This window comes from Equus przewalskii, chromosome 1 (assembly GCF_037783145.1).
Source record: "Equus przewalskii isolate Varuska chromosome 1, EquPr2, whole genome shotgun sequence".
In the NCBI taxonomy this organism is placed as follows: domain Eukaryota; kingdom Metazoa; phylum Chordata; class Mammalia; order Perissodactyla; family Equidae; genus Equus; species Equus przewalskii.
This window is the reverse complement of record NC_091831.1, coordinates 44,380,586-44,398,606: the sequence shown is the minus strand read 5'-3', so window position 1 is coordinate 44,398,606 and position 18,021 is coordinate 44,380,586. Positions and strand designations below refer to the sequence as shown.

The window sequence follows — 18,021 nt, the reverse complement described above, 5'->3', positions numbered from 1 at the left end:
GAAGTGAAAGACCTGTACACTGAAAACTATAAAACCTTGTTGAAAGCAATGGAAAAAGACACAAAGAAATGGAAAGATATTCTGTGATCTTGGATTAGAAGAATTGACATAGTTAAAATGTCCATACTTCCTAAAACAATCTACAGATTCAAAGTTCCAACAACATTTTTCACAGAAATAGAACAAAGAATCCTAAAATTTAGAGAATTTGAGGAATTCAAATACAATTTGAAAAACAGAGAACAACAAAAGACCCCAATTGGCCAAAGGAATCCCGAGAAAAAAGAGCAAAGCTGGAGGTATCACACTCCCTGATTTCAAAATATACTACAAAGTTATAGTAACCAAAACAGCATGATGCTGGCACAAAAACAGACGCACCAGATCAATGGAACAGATCTGAGAGCTCAGAAATAAACCCACACATCTATGGCTAGCTAATTTTCAACAAGGGAGCCAGGAACATACAAGGGAGAATGGGAAATCTCTTCAACAAATGGTGTTGGGAAAACTGGACTGCCACACGCAAAAGAATGAAACTAGACCACTATCTTACACTATACACAAAAATTAACTCAAAATGGATTAAAGACTTGAATGTAAGACCTGCAATCATTAAACTTCTAGAAGAAAACATAGGCTCTTCGACATCAGTCTTAGGAGCATATTTTAAAGTACCGTGTCTGACTAGGCAAGGGAAACAATAGAAAAAATAAACAAAAGGAATTACATCAAACTAAAAAGCTTCTGCACAGCAAAAGACACCATCGACAAAATGAAAAGACGGCATAACAATTGGGAGAAGATATTTGCAACCATATATCTGATACGAGGTTAATATCCAAAATATATAAAGAACTCATACATCTTAACAACAAAAAAAGCAACCCAATTAAAAAATGGGCATAAGATCAGAATAACCATTTTTCCAAAGAGGATATACAGATACAACTGGCACATAAAAAGATGTCAACACCACTAATTATTAGGGAAATGCAAATAAAAACTACAATGAGATATCACCTTCTATCCATCAGAATGTCTACAATTAACAAGACAAGAAATGACAGGTGTTGGAGAGGATATGGAGCAAAGAGAACCCTCATACACTGCTGGTGGGAATGTGAACTGGTGCAGCCACTATGGAAAACAGTATGGAGAGTCCTCAAACAATAAAGAATAGAACTACCACATGATCCAGCTATTCCACTGCTGGGTATTTATTCAAAGACATGAAAACATGAATGCATAAAGATACATGCACCCCTATGTTCATTGCAGCATTATTCACAATAGCCAAGACTTGGAAACAACCTAACTACCCATTAAGGGATGAATGGATAGAGAAGATGCGGTATATATTCACAATGGAATACTAATAAGCTATAAAAACAGATGAAGTCTTGCCATTTGTGACAACATGCATGGACCTCGAGAGTATTATGCTAAGTGAAATAAGTCAGAAGGAGAAAGTCAAATACTGTATGACCTCACTCATAACTAGAAGATAAAACCAATAACAAACAAACACATAGATGACAGAGATTAGATTGGTGGTTACCAAAGGGGAAGAGGGGAGGGAGAAGGAGAAAGGGGTGACTGGACACGTGTGTGGTGATGGATGGTAATTAGTCTTTGGGTGGTGAACATGATGTAGTCTACACAGAAGACAAAATATAATGGTGTATACCTGAAATTTATATGATGTTAAACCAATGTTACCTCAATTAAAAACTTAATTAAATTTTTTAAAAAATTCCCTAAGCCACTATTTTTTCATTTGTAAAATGGGACCAATTATATTTAGTCATAAGAACATTGTGAGGATTAAATGAGGTAATATATATATAAAGTGCTTGAATAAAAAAAATTGCAGAGGGGCTGGCCCCATGGCCAAGTGGTTAAGTTTGCGTGCTCTGCTTCGGCCGTCCAGGGTTTCACCAGTTAGGATCTTCAGCGTGTACATGGCATCGCTCATCAGGCCATTCTGAGGTGGCGTCACACATAGCATAGCCAGAAGGACCTACAACTAGAATATACAACTCTGTGCTGGGGGGCTTTAGGGAGAGGAAGAGGAAGAAAAAACAATAATAAGAAGAAGATTGATAACATGTTAGCTCAGATGCAAATCTTTAAAACAAACAAAAAAAACTATAGAATCTTAAGTTGTCACTTAGTAGGTTGTGTTAAACTAATTATAAATTAAATATGTTTTTTAATTTTAGAATTCAAAATCTGTGAAAGAAATAATACTGGAAAATTCAATATTTTTTAATGTAAGTTTTCTGTCATAATGTAATATTGCTAATGATATCAATTTGTGTTATGCCTATTTTTAATGAAGAATATTAATTAAACTATGTTTTTTTCTTATTTTAGACTTTTGCATTACATTATCATTATCTTTTTAATTTTCTCTCTAGCGAAAAAAGAATATTCAGTCAGAAATATTTCAGCCGTAATTCATTAACTAGTCCCTTCCAGCAGGGCAACATAACAAAACTCAATGTGAAAAAGCGTAACAAAATGTACAATATGAATTTCTTTGTTTCTAATTTCATTTAGGCAACAGATCCTGATGCTGGAATAAATGGCCAAGTGCACTACAGTTTGGGTAACTTCAATAATCTTTTTCGCATCACATCTAATGGGAGCATTTACACAGCAGTGAAGCTTAACAGAGAAGTAAGGGACTACTATGAACTTGTGGTTGTGGCCACCGATGGAGCGGTACACCCTCGCCATTCAACTCTCACCCTGGCCATCAAGGTTTTGGATATTGACGATAATAGTCCTGTGTTCACCAATTCAACATATAGTGTTGTCGTTGAAGAGAATCTGCCAGCTGGGACTACCTTCCTTCAAATAGAGGTATGTGGAAGAAGCATTAATTTCATAAATTCTACATTATAAGATTAGTCATTAGGACAAGGTTGCCAGATTTAGCAAGTAAAAAACAACATGCCTAGTTAAATTTCAATTTCAGGTGAACTGAGTAAATTTTTAATATAAGTATCTCTTAAATACTACATATTGTATTTTATCTAACAACCCTACTTCAGTGATACACCAAAAATTAAGAGAAGGAAAGTTGCACTTGTAGGAAATTAAATAACACTTAATAGATTTTTAATTTTAAAAAGTAATGCTATATACTTATTAAAATTGACAATACAGTAGTTATAAAGAAAAAGTCAATAATCTCCCACTTCGTACCTCCGAAGTAAATTTTTATGTGTGTTCTGTCACATTTATCTTTATTCTCACACAAATGATCAAATAAATATTTACGTACATTTAAATATGTAGGTATGTGGGTGTGTGCATATATACATATGTGTATATATATATTACATATACATGTGTATAGATTTTCCGTATATTTTACAAAAGTAGGATATCCCTGTGCCTATCATTTTGTAATTTTTTTTTTTACTTTCAATACACAACTGGCATTTTTTCGTAGGTCTAGCTCTCCTTTTTAGTAGTGTTTCTATATCCAAACCTCTTTTTTCAGTTCTCAGCTGTAGTATTATCAGAAACTCTGAACATTCTGATTCATTAAGTTAGGTTGGCCCTGAAATCTGCATTTTAAGCAACCATCCCTTTAATTCTGATACACGTGGTCAACGAAGTATATTTTGGAAAAAAAAAAATTCTGGAGGCTGGCCTGGTGGTGCAGCAGTTAAGTGCACACTTTCTGACTCGGCGGCCCTGTGTTGGCCGGGTGCGGATCTATGCACGGCTTGTCAAGCCATGCTGTGGCAGTCATCACACATATAAAATAAAGGAAGATGGGCACGGATGTTAGTTCAGAGCCAGTCTTCCTGTGCACAAAGAGGAGGATTGGCAGCAGATGTTAGCTCAGGGCTGATCTTCCTCAAAAAAAAAAAAAAAATTCTAGTTCTTCCTTGACCTGCAATCCACAACTTGAATTTTGTTAGCATGGATTTTAAGAAATTGTATTTATTTAATAATTCAGCTCAATAAATGTTTAGGCAATAAACATTAATAAATCTAAAAGCAGCAGATGCTGACCAGGGAGAGGGCCATTATGTTGTCATTGATTCTTCTGTTTATCTGTTCATGCATTCATTCTTTCATTCAACGAGCATATTTTCAGTGTTAATTGTAAGCTAAGTCCTCTGCTAGACCTTGGAGATTCAAACTTGAACAGGACAGATTTCCTGCCTTCGTGACATTTTCAGTCTAGAGTAGCAAACAGACAAGTAAATTGGTAATGAAAACAGAGGTCCTCAAGGCAATGGGCCTAGGAGATCACAGGTAGAGCTTCTAACCTAATCTTCAGAACAAAGAGAACGTTTCCTGGAGAAAGTTACTTTCTAAACTATGAACTGAGGGCAAGGAAGGGTTATTCAAGCACTGAGGAGGAAACATTATTAAGGCAGTGGAAAGAACCTGCTCAAAATCGTGGAGGAGAGGAGAGAGTGAGGGACTGAAGGGCTGGAAAATGTATGGGTCCTTCTCCCCGTATTAAGGAGACTGGGCTTGATCCAAAATGGAATAGACAACAGGATTTTAGGCAGGAAAATGACATAGTAAAATCTATACTTTAATAATATCTTTCTAGCTGTGATGTCGATAATTGATTGGAAGGAGCCAAGACTAAAGTTGACATAGGAGATGTTTGCATTCTGCACGCACATTAGCAAAGCCTGGTCTTCCCCATTCCACTCTTGCTCCATTCTGTGTCTTCTACCAGAGTTGCCTTTGCCACTCTGAACCACTGAAAACAACAGTCATTCTAGAAGACTTCCATAAAACCTGTCCCTCGGCTAGACGGCTTCGCTCTCAATTCTGAACAGCTTTCAGCTGACCTCTCACTTTTTTTCCTTCTATTTTGGTATCTGTGTTATGTTTCTTCTTTGAGACAGTTACCAGGACAAGAATTGTGTCTAGATTCAACTTGTGCATCCTTACAGCACCTCATGCATAGTAACTACTCAATAAATATTAGTTAAATGGAGGGAGTTACAATAGAGTGATCTCTAGAGCTGTATTATAAGATGCGTATGAGAAGAAATTACTACTTATGTTTCCTTAGATTTCTTATAGTTCTTTAATAATCTACCATGTTTATGGGAAGCACTCAATAAAATTTATTTTTATTTAAAACATTTTTCAAGGTTATACAATCAGCAGGAAATAGTAAGCAATCATTTATGACAATATTTATTTTCTTTACTGTGGTATGATTCTCTTAATAAGTGATTTTTCAGGTAAAATAAATCTAGTAATAGGATCAACAATGACAAAATCTCGTAGGTCTCTGTCTCTGTCTCTTTTTCTCTTTCTCTCTCTCCTCCTCCTTCTCTCTGGTAAATTACTTAATAAAAGTACTTTTCTCTGAAACATGTCTTTTGGTCCTCCTTAAATTCAGGCTGTCCTAGGCGCTGAAACATGACTTCTAGGAGTCCTGCATTCCTCTAGTTTGGTAACACCTGATATAACCATTCTTCTGTTTCACTTGTTACAGGCCAAAGATGTTGACCTTGGAGCAAATGTGTCTTATCGGATAAGAAGTCCAGAAGTGAAGCACTTTTTTGCACTGCATCCATTTACAGGAGAGCTCTCCCTTTTAAGGAGTTTGGACTATGAGTCATTTCCAGACCAGGAAGCAAGTATCACTTTTCTAGTGGAGGCCTTTGATATTTATGGGACAATGCCACCTGGTATTGCTACTGTCACAGTGATAGTAAAGGTAAGGAATATAGATGACTGCTGGTTGCCTACTTTACTCTCTACTTGTAACTTCTGGTTTTTATACTATATCCATAATATTTGGGGGCAACAATTCATAACAACACAGTGGAGCCAGACCCAAAACATAGATTTTTGGATGTGAAGTATTTATGAAGGTTTGCTTGAGAAATAACTATATTGTTCGACTGTAAAAGGTAGATTTGAAAGAAGCACTAAATAAGAGTTCAAACACTGTGGCTGCCTGTCTGCCATTAGCTCTGTGATTTCAATCAAGTCATAATTTCTCCAGACTACAGTTTATTCCAAATTCCACAGCACTATGGGTAATAACTTCAGCCAAACCCTTTGATTTAAAAAAGAAAAAAAAAAAGATTAAGAGTTCTAAGGCCTCAGAACTAATAAGTTTAGTTTGGAACCCAAGATTCTGGAATGAAATAAGCTTTGGAATCAGATGGAACTGAGGGAAAGTTCTGTGTCAGCCATTTTCAAGTTCTATGACTTAGGGGACTTTGTTAACCTCTCTAGATGTGCTGTGTCATTCATTATAATACCCTGTGCAAATGATTGCCTGAAAGAGCATGGCATCTTCAACCTTTTGGGTTTCCAGTGATTTTTAAGTATACTCTTAAAAGAAGACATGAGGAAAGATTCATCAGTTCCCAAATATTAGTGTATATAAAGGTCATTTGACTTTCAGATTCCTCTACTTCTTTCCAAAGGAGTACCTTTTCCATTGGGAAAGCATCATATACGCATTTCTCCCTAGAATTAGAGAAAGTTAGCTTTCTGGAGATTACTCCAATTCTTGAAAGGTGTTTTCAGTAGACGGCAATACGTACACAAGGTTATAAGGTACACAATGTGTTGGTAAACTTTTCCACAATGCTCATTTTTATAGGGCACTGCAGTGTGTAAATGATGGAATAAGAAATCATCACTTTTCTTGAGTTTTCATTTGATTACTTAACTGAAAAATAATAAATGCTATTAGTTTTCTCAGACAGTAAAATATTGATAGAAAATGTAGAAGATTGTTAAAGATTTCATCAGTATGTAATTAGCATAACTGTATTTATCATGTAGGTGAATGCTGTAATGTTATTGCCTGTAAGATCTTTGGGTCTGTTTATTTATTTTTAGATAATCCTGCGACCAAAGTAGGACACAGGGATTATTCTACTGCCTTTTCTCTACACTTGACCTAGGCTTATCTGCCAGTATACGCATGGTGCCATTTTTTCCCTGGAGTCCTGCCGTCTCCTCTAAACTACCTTGGAAAGAGGAACATAAGTCCCTTCCATTCTCAGATGCACTAAAGCTGTCTGCAGAGTTTTATTAGGGTCTGAATTCCTTCTTTCCCAGGGGTCCACAATAACTCTGTTCCTACTTCTTCCCTTTAGTGTCTCTCTACCCTAAGAAATTTATCAATTTCAGGGAGTGGGAAATGTATATTTCAGGAAGGTAAAGTTTTATTCAGCATTAAGTCCTCTTTGAGAGTAGGAGCTGGAACAGTCAAAACCTTTTCTTGGGTAACCTGCTTTTTTGTTTGTATCTCTCTTCCTGAGACGATGATTTTCTAATAGGCTAGGGAAGAATCAAGGGAGAACACAAAAACACCAAGGGCCTGTTAGGGGACATTTAGAAATTTGGAAATCTGTTTACAAAAACATTTTAGAAGATGATAATATTGGTGGTTATGAAGATGTCATGATAAGTAAAAAAGATGAAAAAGACTAAGATGAGTCTGATCTAAATGGACTAACTATAGCAAAATAGCTTCTGGACCAGGTGAAAAGTTTAGGACATCTTACTCTGATTGACCCTTGCCTACCATACGGTTTGGTGGAATTGAACACTAAAAACATTTAAAATTTAAAAAAATGGTCCAATTGCTGACCATTTGGATGATAAGGGAAGAAAAGACTTGCCGCTAATGACCTTGCCCCTAGTCTTCTCAGAGCCAGAGATGGATACTCAAATGGAACAGCCTTCTTTCTCAGGATGGATGTGGTTGGTAATGGAGAGTTATAAACCCTCCTAGACTTTGACTCAGCTGCTCTGGATTCAGTTTAGGTTTGTTTTCTTGGATGTTTTTTGATAGGAGAAATCACTGGAGTCAAATTGGAGTCAAAAATATCATCTAAACAAGTAAGATGTGGATTAAATAATCTTCATTCTCTATCTGGGACTCGAGTCTCTTAAAATGCACTTCATGTTCCCTGACCACCTCTTTATTTTGATATAGGGGTAGCACTCACCAGCCTGTGGGAAGGAGTTACTGATGAGCTCATTCTTTCTTCAGAAATAGGACAGTGTTGATCTGATTTTTGTTGTCTCATTGCTTTGTCTTATTTAGACAAGTCAAACTAATTCATTGGTCCAGTCTTCCTGACTTATACAAAATTATTTCTGATTTATTGTACATTTAAAAACAAAACATAATGAATATTTAATTCTAGACATTTCAATACCAGTTGTTTTTTTTGTTTTTCAAGATGATATAAGCATAACAAGATTTGCAGACTATTTCCCCAAACACAGGCTGACACTTGAATTCCTTCCTGCTGATCACTCAGGGTGAGGTTATCACAAATAGAACTTTAAAACTCTATTGTATACTATTGGGTGCATAAAAATATCATGCTTGTTTGTTTTGAAGCAAAGAATGGAGTACAATTCTCATTTCTCCACAAATGCAGATCTTTCCCAAGCTTGTAAATTTTCTGCTATTGGTCTGTTTACTTGCAGCACTGACAAACTGTCTTGCTGATAACATAATTGCATGGTATTTGCTAAGAGATATTTCTGCCCAAAACAGTCACCACAGGGAAAGCATCTTGAAGATCTCTCTTTGAAAATGAACAGAAACAATTTCTTTTGTACGCAAGAGAAAAAGAAATATCAAGCACTTAATGTCTAGCCCATTCAACTTATTTAAAATTGAAGTGAGAATGGGAAAATTGAAGTAATATTTAGAAGGAGAAATATTTTCACAGTACAAAGAAAATAGAATTTTATCACAGACACCTGCAAAGAGCTTTCTTGGTGTCAAATTTCAGGGATCTGAAACAACACCAATGATGATCATAAAAATAATATGTATTTTTGTTGCAAAGTCTTTGTAGAACAGTGATAAACAAGGCTGTTTTCATTGTACATTTATTGAATATCTAGAAGAATTGAATCTGTGATAATAGTAAACTAGATGATGTAGGTAAATCCCTGGAAAATAAAAATAAAATTCTAAACAGTTTAAAGCATAAAATCCAGAGAAAAACCTGCCCTTACAAACTGAGTTGTAATATAGAATACAGAAAATACATGGAAAGAAAAGGTCTGTTTTCTATAGTAAGCCCAACACTGAATACTGTCAAAAAAGTTGAAATATGTAAATGGATATATGATACTGGGCAGCATGGACAGGACTTTGTAAAGGGCTTGTCTAAGATAGGCAGATGACTTAAGTCGTTCTGCTGATTGTAATTTTAGATAGAATGGCTGCATAGGAGTAGGAGAGAATCAGGGAGATGCCTCTGGGAAGGAAGGAGTCTGGATTTAGCCCTGGTTGTGTTTGCTTATCTTAGAGGTGCAGGTATGGGAGTAGGTAGGGATAGGTGGAACGATCAGAAGTGATAGAACATCCACAAGGACTGAGGTTGATGGGAAATACAGTGTGTTCTGGAAGATGGAGCTAGCATTTTCATCTTTAAGAGGAGTTTCCTCCTCCAGGAAGACAATACATGCTTCCTCCATAGAATATAGGAAAGAGGATGACATTTTTAGATAGCAACTCAATGCCCAGTACCAAGGCAGCATTTGCCATATCATGGACACTTGATGGGCAGTGATGTGCCATTGATGCTCCATGGTGACAGTATTGGTAGAATCTTGGTTTTGTTTTGGTCAGAGACCAAACAGAGCCTTAGTCAGACACCAAATGAAGCCTTGATGTTACTTGTGGTTTGAGAGACCAAGAAGTAGTCCTGGACTCAAACAAATCAGAAACACTGGACATTTCAAGATTTACAGCATCCTTCCTTCACTGGCTCTGGAGGGAGGAAATTGAATAAAAGATGATTTCAATGAACCAGCTAAGGGAAGTATGATCTAACGGAGTGATGATTATTTTTTTACAATTTGCTGATTTTTCCCTTAGGGAAAACACTTGTTTTGGACTATGACCTTCAAATATTTCCCTCAATTCTGTTCTGCATTGTCATGTTCTCACTGGTGTGTTCTTTCTAATGTATTCACTGCCAGGTTTAAAGAGTGTGGATACATCAGGAATAGCTTGTCATGAGGCTGAGTCAGATAGTTTCCTAAGTATCAATATACCCTGCTATTCTAGAGTTTTATGCCTAAGATATAACATGTTTCCTTTAAAGAACGAAACTAGAGGAGCTGGCCCGGTGGCATAGTGGTTAAATTTGCACCCTCCACTTTGGTGGTCCAGGGTTCACGGGTTTGGATCCCGGGTGTAGACCTACCCACTGCTAATCAATCCATGCTGTGGTGGTGTCCCACATGCAAAAGAGAGGAAGATTGGCCCAAATGTTAGCTCAGCGACAATCTTCTTCAAGCAAAAAGAGGAAGGTTGACAACAGATATTCGCTCAGGGCCAATCTTTCTTATGCACAAAAAATAAAAAGAACCAAACTAGGGGAAACAAATGAAATTATCCATGTCCAGAGTTAAAAATAGTATCTCATAAGCAGTAATAATTTATATTTCTATGGGTCTCTCTCGTGGCTCCCCAAATATCACTACTGATTTCTGGGAGTCCCAGGAAAGTGGCTTACCTGTATACATGATTAAGTCTTTTACGCTTCAGTGATTATCACATTCTCCCCTGCTTGCCAAAGCACACGAGACCAGGCTTACTATTGCCACAGATCTCCAGATTGAACTGCCTCCCAGTGGGGCAACGCATGCTGATGTGCCCTGTGGATACCAGTTTCTTCTAAGCACTATCACTATTCTCAGTCGCGTTGTCTCTGTAGCTCCTATCTCCACCCTGATGAACTGGCTGCCATGGATGGGGGTTGGAGGGGGGACTCTCAATGCATTGGAATTCTCAATATATTCTCTGAAAACTTGAAGTCACCAAAGTCATACAACATTCCAAACAGTGATAGTTTATGCCTTCAATATTTCAACATTTTCAGGTTCTCTCAGGCTGTATTTCAGAGAGCGCCAGCTCCACAAGATGGTGATGAGTGTCTCACAGACAAAGAAGTTCGTAAAGAAACAGATTTGGGAAACACTGAGATATGCACAAGTAAACAGATTTCTACACTGCAGGGCTTCATATAGGAGCCTTCAATATGCTAGTGTACACTGTGAATCTCAAGAAAATAGAATATAACTTCCCACATTTCCTAAAATTCATTATGGGATTCTTTTTGTTTATAAAGCTTCTGATAGGACGAATTTTCCAAAGAATGAAATGTGGGGAAATCTTTTTCAGGTTTTAGTGAAAATAGCTATTGGTGAAGTTAATTATGGAATAAGTTATTGTTTTAAATGTACAAGTACAACTGCTATAAGTTTCTCTCTTTTTACCTAAAAAAAACAGCTTTATAAATAATTATAAAAATTATCTTCAGGGAAGTAAATTAACATGATGCAATGTTTAGATGCTCACTAGGTTGTCAAGATAAAAGTGTAGTAACTAGTTGAAAGAATTTTAAAAATGTAAAATATTTTTGGACAGAGATCTTTAAAACGTTGTGTGTGGAGTTTTTAGTGAAAAATCCTATTCAAGCCATCTTATACATAATCTTTTGATGACTTTACCAGTTCCATTTCTCCTCACCTGTAAATATCAGAATGATTCCTTCGGGATCTGACCTACCAGAATTAAATCATAGCTTTATCCTTTATTAGCTGGATATCCATGAGCAACTTAATCTCTCTAAGTTTCAGTTTCCTTATATTTAAAATAATAGTAATAATAATAGCTAACATATTTTAGACAAACTAATTTGTCTAAATTTAACACACTTAGAATAATGCCTGACATACAGTAAAAATAAACCATATGCACACACATGCATGCACAAATATAATTATTATGCAAGTGTAAGAAAGTCTGAAATAGGGTGATATGGTTAGACAGAATCTGCGCAAAGATTCTAGCTCAGAATATGCACATGTTCTCCCAATTGACTACAGTGTCAAGACTCAGGAAAAATTCCAAAAACTTATCAGCTCCTTTCTCCCCACATTACCATTCCCAAACAGGAAGACCGGATAGGAATGGAATGATGTATTAAATCACTGGGTTTGTCAACATTGTGCAGTGTCATCCTCCCACAACACAGCCATCAATCTTGAGGGACTGTTTTACCTGCCAGAGTGCGTGAGTGATGGGGCATTTTCTCAGATAACAGAGATGCATCTTATGTTAAATTTAGTTAAACTCCTCGCTATATGCTGTTGTCATATCCTTGTACTTCCTCTTTCATAACATCCATCACACTCAATATTATTTGTTTAATTTTTGCTTTCCACACTAAGCTGTAAGCTCAATACCAGCAGGCACTCTGCCTTTCTTGGTGGTAAGCATACCCCCAGCATCTAAAGGACAGCCTAATGCACAGCAGGAGCTCCATCGATATTTGTGATGCTGGAGCCGTGGTGTACATTTTGCTACTTGTGGCAAAGTGTGACTTTGATCACCTCTACGTCAGGGATATACTTGCTCCCAAGAATCCCAGCTCAGAAATAAAACTCAAACAAAATAAAAACAAATTTAGGCAGCTAAGAAGGAAGCTTCTAGTATAGGTTTTGATCCAGAAAAAAATGAGATGTTTAATTGAGAGCCTCATGCAAAATAGACAAAGAAAGATTTGTTTGGTTAGGGATGGGGCCTTTTTGATCCTATGTGCAAAACCGCAAGACAAGGGAGAGAATTTAGAAAAGAAAAAGCGACAAGCAGAGAAACTGAGAGGGACCAAACAGGTGGATTATACAAGAAACAGCAACTGGGTGTCTGGTAATGGAAAACAGAACTCGTAACAGGCAGGGGAGAAATCAACTGGGTACTCTGCCAGGAAGACGAGTTATCAGCTCCATAAACCTCAAGAGATTTTGGAGCACAGGGCAGCGAAACAGTTCTTCGTGGACAGTGCTAACGCTAGAGACTGTACTCTAGTCGTAACGGAAGTCATTCCACTCACTGGCACCCACGTCTGTGTCTCCCCATGGAGCACGTGTGACTGTTTAAGACCAGGGCCAGCATTCTGTACATTTTCATTATTTTTTCACAGATGATCAGAGTATAACCAGTTAGTTCTCTTTTATCACAAAAAAAGCCTCTTATCCAGAAAAGTTTTTACCCATGATTCCAGAAAATCAAAATTTTCATTATCTCTTTCCCTTTACGTTTTATGGAGAACTTGCTATTAATTTGTAATCTCGTCAGCACGTTCCTGTTTTCCTAGTATGCTCATTAAAAAAGGTTTTTAAATCTGTGGTCTGCAAAGTAGAAATGGTTTCTGTGATTATTTTACACTTTAATTTAGAAAATAAATAAATGAAACTCATTTTCTTCCTCCTAGCTAACTGTACCTTCAGGTGTGCTTTTATTTTCATGGTACATGGAAACAAATTCCAAGTTTACTGGCACACCATTTTTTTTCCTGAGAAAAGCATGGTTGAGAACCATGGTAAAATTCAGAATACTCTTTAGAAACATGAAAAGTAATTTTTATTCCGACCAACAAAAATTATAACCGCAGAAAGCAAACTATTATGGGTCTTGATAAAATTGTTAACAAGAGGACAGAAAAGGAAATTTCTTTTTGCCAATACTGCCCTCTAGTGGAATAATGGGACCGTGGCGCTTATCCTTAATTTGCTGCATAATAGAGCGTTCGTACAGAAGCAAATTTATGTATGTTTTTCTTCAGACATCCCCGGAGCATAAATATAATGAACTATTGATTATGCTCGTTGGCATTGCATTTCAATAAATTTTCCCATTTGAAATAATGCATTGTGCAAGAACTATATGCACTGGCTGCATATTTTAGCCACAGTAAAGGATTCTAATCCCAAAATATGTACATTGTATCATAAAAAGAAATACTGCTGCAATAAGTGTATTGATTTATTCTTCATCCTGTCAATGGCAAGCAAACTAAAGGGGATGATACCAATCTCTTGATAGTCTTCAGTTATTTACAGCCTTAGGTTTGTATCTAATCAGTTTGTGAGGCTAGATGATAAAAACGTCCATTGTGCATTCAATTAGAAGGTGAATCCAGTGAATAGTTTCCAGCAAGAAAAGGTCGCTGTACTCTGCACTGTTAACAGCTGTATTGAGATCACTGGAAAGTCACACATTTTTTTCCTGAAGAATCAGATTATGCAAAAAGTACCCTGTGAGCCAGCCCTGAAGGTCTAGTGGTCAAAGTTCATCACTCTTACTGCTTTGGTGGCCTGGGTTCGTTTTCTGGTCACGGAACCACACCACCTGTCTGTCAGTTGCCATGCTGTGACAGTGGCTCACATAGAAGAACTAGAAGGACTTACAACTAAGGTGTATAGCCACTCACCAGGGGCTTTAGAGAGGGGGAAAAAAGAGGAAGATTGGCAACAGATGTTAGCTCAGGCGGAATCTTTCCCTGCAAAAAAACCAAAAGTACCTTGTAACATTAAGGTTTTAAATGTCCGTTGAGGGGAAAAAAGAAGAAGAAAATTTATAGGAACATATTGAGATAATGAGTTTATGACACTGGAAACTCATACACAGGAGACGATTGGGCTCCTTTCCTAACCTAAGTTACAATTTAGGGTACAAGAGGATTTCTACCCCTTCGGTTACGAGATTCACTCGTTAAATTAATTGGCACTCTTGAAAAGAGCAAGAGGAAGTGTGCATGCAAGCGTTTTATATATTTACGCCCTGTCTGGAACCTCAAGATCAATACGCAATGCTGCCCTCATTATAGAAAACCAGTGCTTCCTTGGTTCATTTACTTGTTTAGATTCAAAAGCTCATAATTTATAAAGAAAGCCTTCTGTTTTTACAGAGGAGGTTGTGAATACTATATATCAAGACAGAAGAAATGATATTTTTTATTTTTCAGTTTTGCTCGTAGTTCAACACTTCCTAATTCTTATTAGAGTCTGCAGGGTTTTTCATGTTCGTAACTCAGAAGTCAACTGTATTATGAACATAAAAGTGAGCTCTGTTTGATTGTAATAGATAATTATCCTGAACTCTTTGCAAAAAGAGGTTTTATAATCAGTTAATTAGTGTGTTTCCCATTCATATTGTGCAGGAAAATTGTTGTATCAGAGCAACTATCAAAGACTATGCAGAATAATTTTTATCTTTTGTTTTTAATAGCAAGTGAGAAAAAGATGACTTGGAGAGTAAGATAATCATCAAATTTAGCCTTGGATTCAAATATACTTGGCCCAAAACAATGCAGGGTGTTATGGTTATTTTAAAATAAATAAATTTAAGAAATATGAATCAGTACTGGAGAAAAAGCCAAAAAAGATTGGCAACAATTGTTAGCTCAGGTGCCAATCTTGAAAACAAAAGAAATATGAATCAGCCATGTTAAAGAGCATTATTTTTGAGGAAAAAAATAATGATGTACTCTTCTTCTTAAAAGATAAAATGATTGAGAAAAAAATGGTCTTACTCTTAGGTGATCAGATTTATTTGTTTGGCTCTTCCAAACAAGTAGATTAATTTAGGCAAAGTCACTAACCCATCTGCAGAATCGGTCTCTTTATCTGTCAAATGACAGTTAAGTGACATGAAGTCAGGGACTTCTTTTTCTTGAGTCATCACAGTATCCTCAGTGGGTAGCATTGGGTCATAAAAGTGGGAGGAATTTGATAAATATTTGTTTAATGAGTGACACTACATGAATAACAATGCACTTATATCACTGCCTTGTGAAAATTAAAAAGATGTATAGAAATTATTTTGAAAAAATCCTTAAGTAAATTAACATTGTTTTCTGTCTATAAGAACATCTAATCCTAGCACACTATTGTGCTATAGGGAAAACATCCTTAAACCATTTTCCATTTGTGAAAATGTAAGATGGGAGCAAAGGATATTTCACAGTTTGCATTTGAAATGCTCTAATCATATCATTTGCTAAGTATATAAAGAATTTTCGGCTGCAACAGAAACTTTAAAAAGCTTTTTAAAAACAACAACAACAAAAGACATCTTCTATGCCTGTCTCATAGAATGGCACTTTTTATAAAATTTATTCTTTCTTGTTTTCAAAGTTCAAAACTGTATCATACTATTAGAAGTATCTTCAGAGAAAATTTTAAGCATCACTCTAGTATCTAAAAGGTGTATTTGGTGGGGTAGGGGAGTGACAAACTGTTTACTCAAGTGGAATGGCCTTCAATTGAGATCACACACATTAATATTTTATAGGAACTCAAAATCTCCTCTTGGGTGCCATTCTGACGTGAGAGTAATGGAATTGAGAGGACGGAAGTCTGACAGTGGCAAATGGGTTGTGTGATATGAAGAGATGGAGCTGTTCTAGTAACTGTGCGGTTAACCCGGTTTCAAGTGAAGCACTAAACTCTTAATTGTGTTTTACAGGATATGAATGATTATCCTCCAGTATTTAGTAAACGAATCTACAAAGGGATGGTGGCTCCAGATGCTGTCAAGGGTACGCCTATCACAACCGTTTATGCTGAGGATGCAGACCCTCCTGTAAGTAGAAGACATTGATTAATACTCTGAACTGTGGTGAGGAAAACCTTTGACACTCATAAATGGCCCAGTTCCTAAGACGACACAGTCTGGGAGTTTCACTCGATTTGCTCGATGCATTTTGTGTACTCTTGCCTGTTGTATCCCCAGGTAGGGACAGTATTTCAGATGATTATTGAACTTAGACAATTAGGGATTTGCTTTTTGTTATACTAGAATTCAGAATTAACTATTCACCAATTTATCCAGCACTAATGATAAATCTGCGTAGAAGGTATTGTCTCCATTTGGTATCAGTATCATTTGCGTTCTTTATAGAACAGTGTAAGCTTAGTTTAATCGAAGTAGATTTTAGGGGGCCAGCCCTGTGGTGGGTAGTTAAGTTCACGTGCTCCACTGCGGTGTCCCAGGGTTTTGCCAGTTTGGATCCTAGGCATGAACATGGCACCGCTCATCAAGCCACACTGAGGTGGCGTCCCACATGCCACAACTAGAAGGACCTGCAACTAAGATATACAACTATGTACTAAGGGGGATTTGGGGGAAATAAAGCAGAATAAAAAAGATTGGCAACAGTTGTTAGCTCAGGTGCCAATCTTGAAAAAAAAAAAAAAAGATTTTACCTTTATGTGTTTTCCATTTTATTCATATATGGCTATTTTGTTAGCAAATTCTAAGTCAACATATGACAATGCTTATATTGAATGTATTGAATGTATTAATTTTAGTAAACTAAAATCTTAATATTGCTTTAAGGACATATTTAATAGATTCCTTTATTATTCAGAATTTTACCTCTTTTGAGATATCCCAAATTGGCTTTCAAGTTAGAGGATTTTCACTGGAAACATTGTTATAGCAGAAGTGAGTAAATTTTTCTTAATGTTGTTATCTTAAAGTATTAAAAATAGCATGTAGAAGTAATAGTATTTATATAAAAATGCCTTCTGTAAATAACTTGAGTGCTTTGTAAATATTAGTTATTTATTCTCATGATAGTCAAATGATGAAGATTTAAACTTTTACTTTGAGCGAGCTCACACTCTAAGTCAGTGGCTGATATATTCTAGAAAAATATTAAAAGTATTAAATAAACCATTTTAGGAAAGTGAGAGAATAGAAAAAGACCTGAGTTTTATAAGTGATTTAGAAGTTCTATTTTGTATTGCTAATATAATTGTATTTATGTAATGCTATTTATTTAATAAAAGGTGAATGGCAGTCATAAAATTTTTCAGTCTCAATTATGACAAGCCATAGAAAGTCTTTTGTGACTATACGGTCTTGAAAAATAATAATGTTAACATGAAAGCAATGACCTTTCCCTCAGAAGCTTCTTTTCTTGAGTGCGTTAAAATGTCTTTGAAACTGATTTATTGCATCTTGGGAAATGTGATAGGCAAAATTTCATAGCCTTGAACACACCAATAGAGGCAGCGAATGTGAAATTGGTAGCTTGTCTGCTTTTTAAGTAAACTATGAAAGGTACAAAATACTTTGAAATTAGGGATACGTATTCAGTTCTATTCAGGCCATACATTTTGAGCACCAGCTCCAGGTTGATCATTGTGTGAACCAGATTT

The 18,021-nt window shown here is 36.3% G+C and overlaps 1 protein-coding gene across 3 annotated transcripts in view; it reads left to right on the top strand.

The window, feature by feature from the left end:
* Window positions 1-18,021, top strand: part of PCDH15 (protocadherin related 15) — a 954,225-nt gene that overhangs the window by 778,538 nt on the left and 157,666 nt on the right. For all 3 annotated transcript variants that reach the window (XM_070611305.1, XM_070611290.1, XM_070611296.1), the window contains 3 exons: window positions 2,566-2,871; window positions 5,498-5,722; window positions 16,322-16,438. In XM_070611305.1, the coding sequence (XP_070467406.1) occupies window positions 2,566-2,871; window positions 5,498-5,722; window positions 16,322-16,438 (648 nt within the window). The remainder of the gene's footprint in view (window positions 1-2,565; window positions 2,872-5,497; window positions 5,723-16,321; window positions 16,439-18,021) is intronic.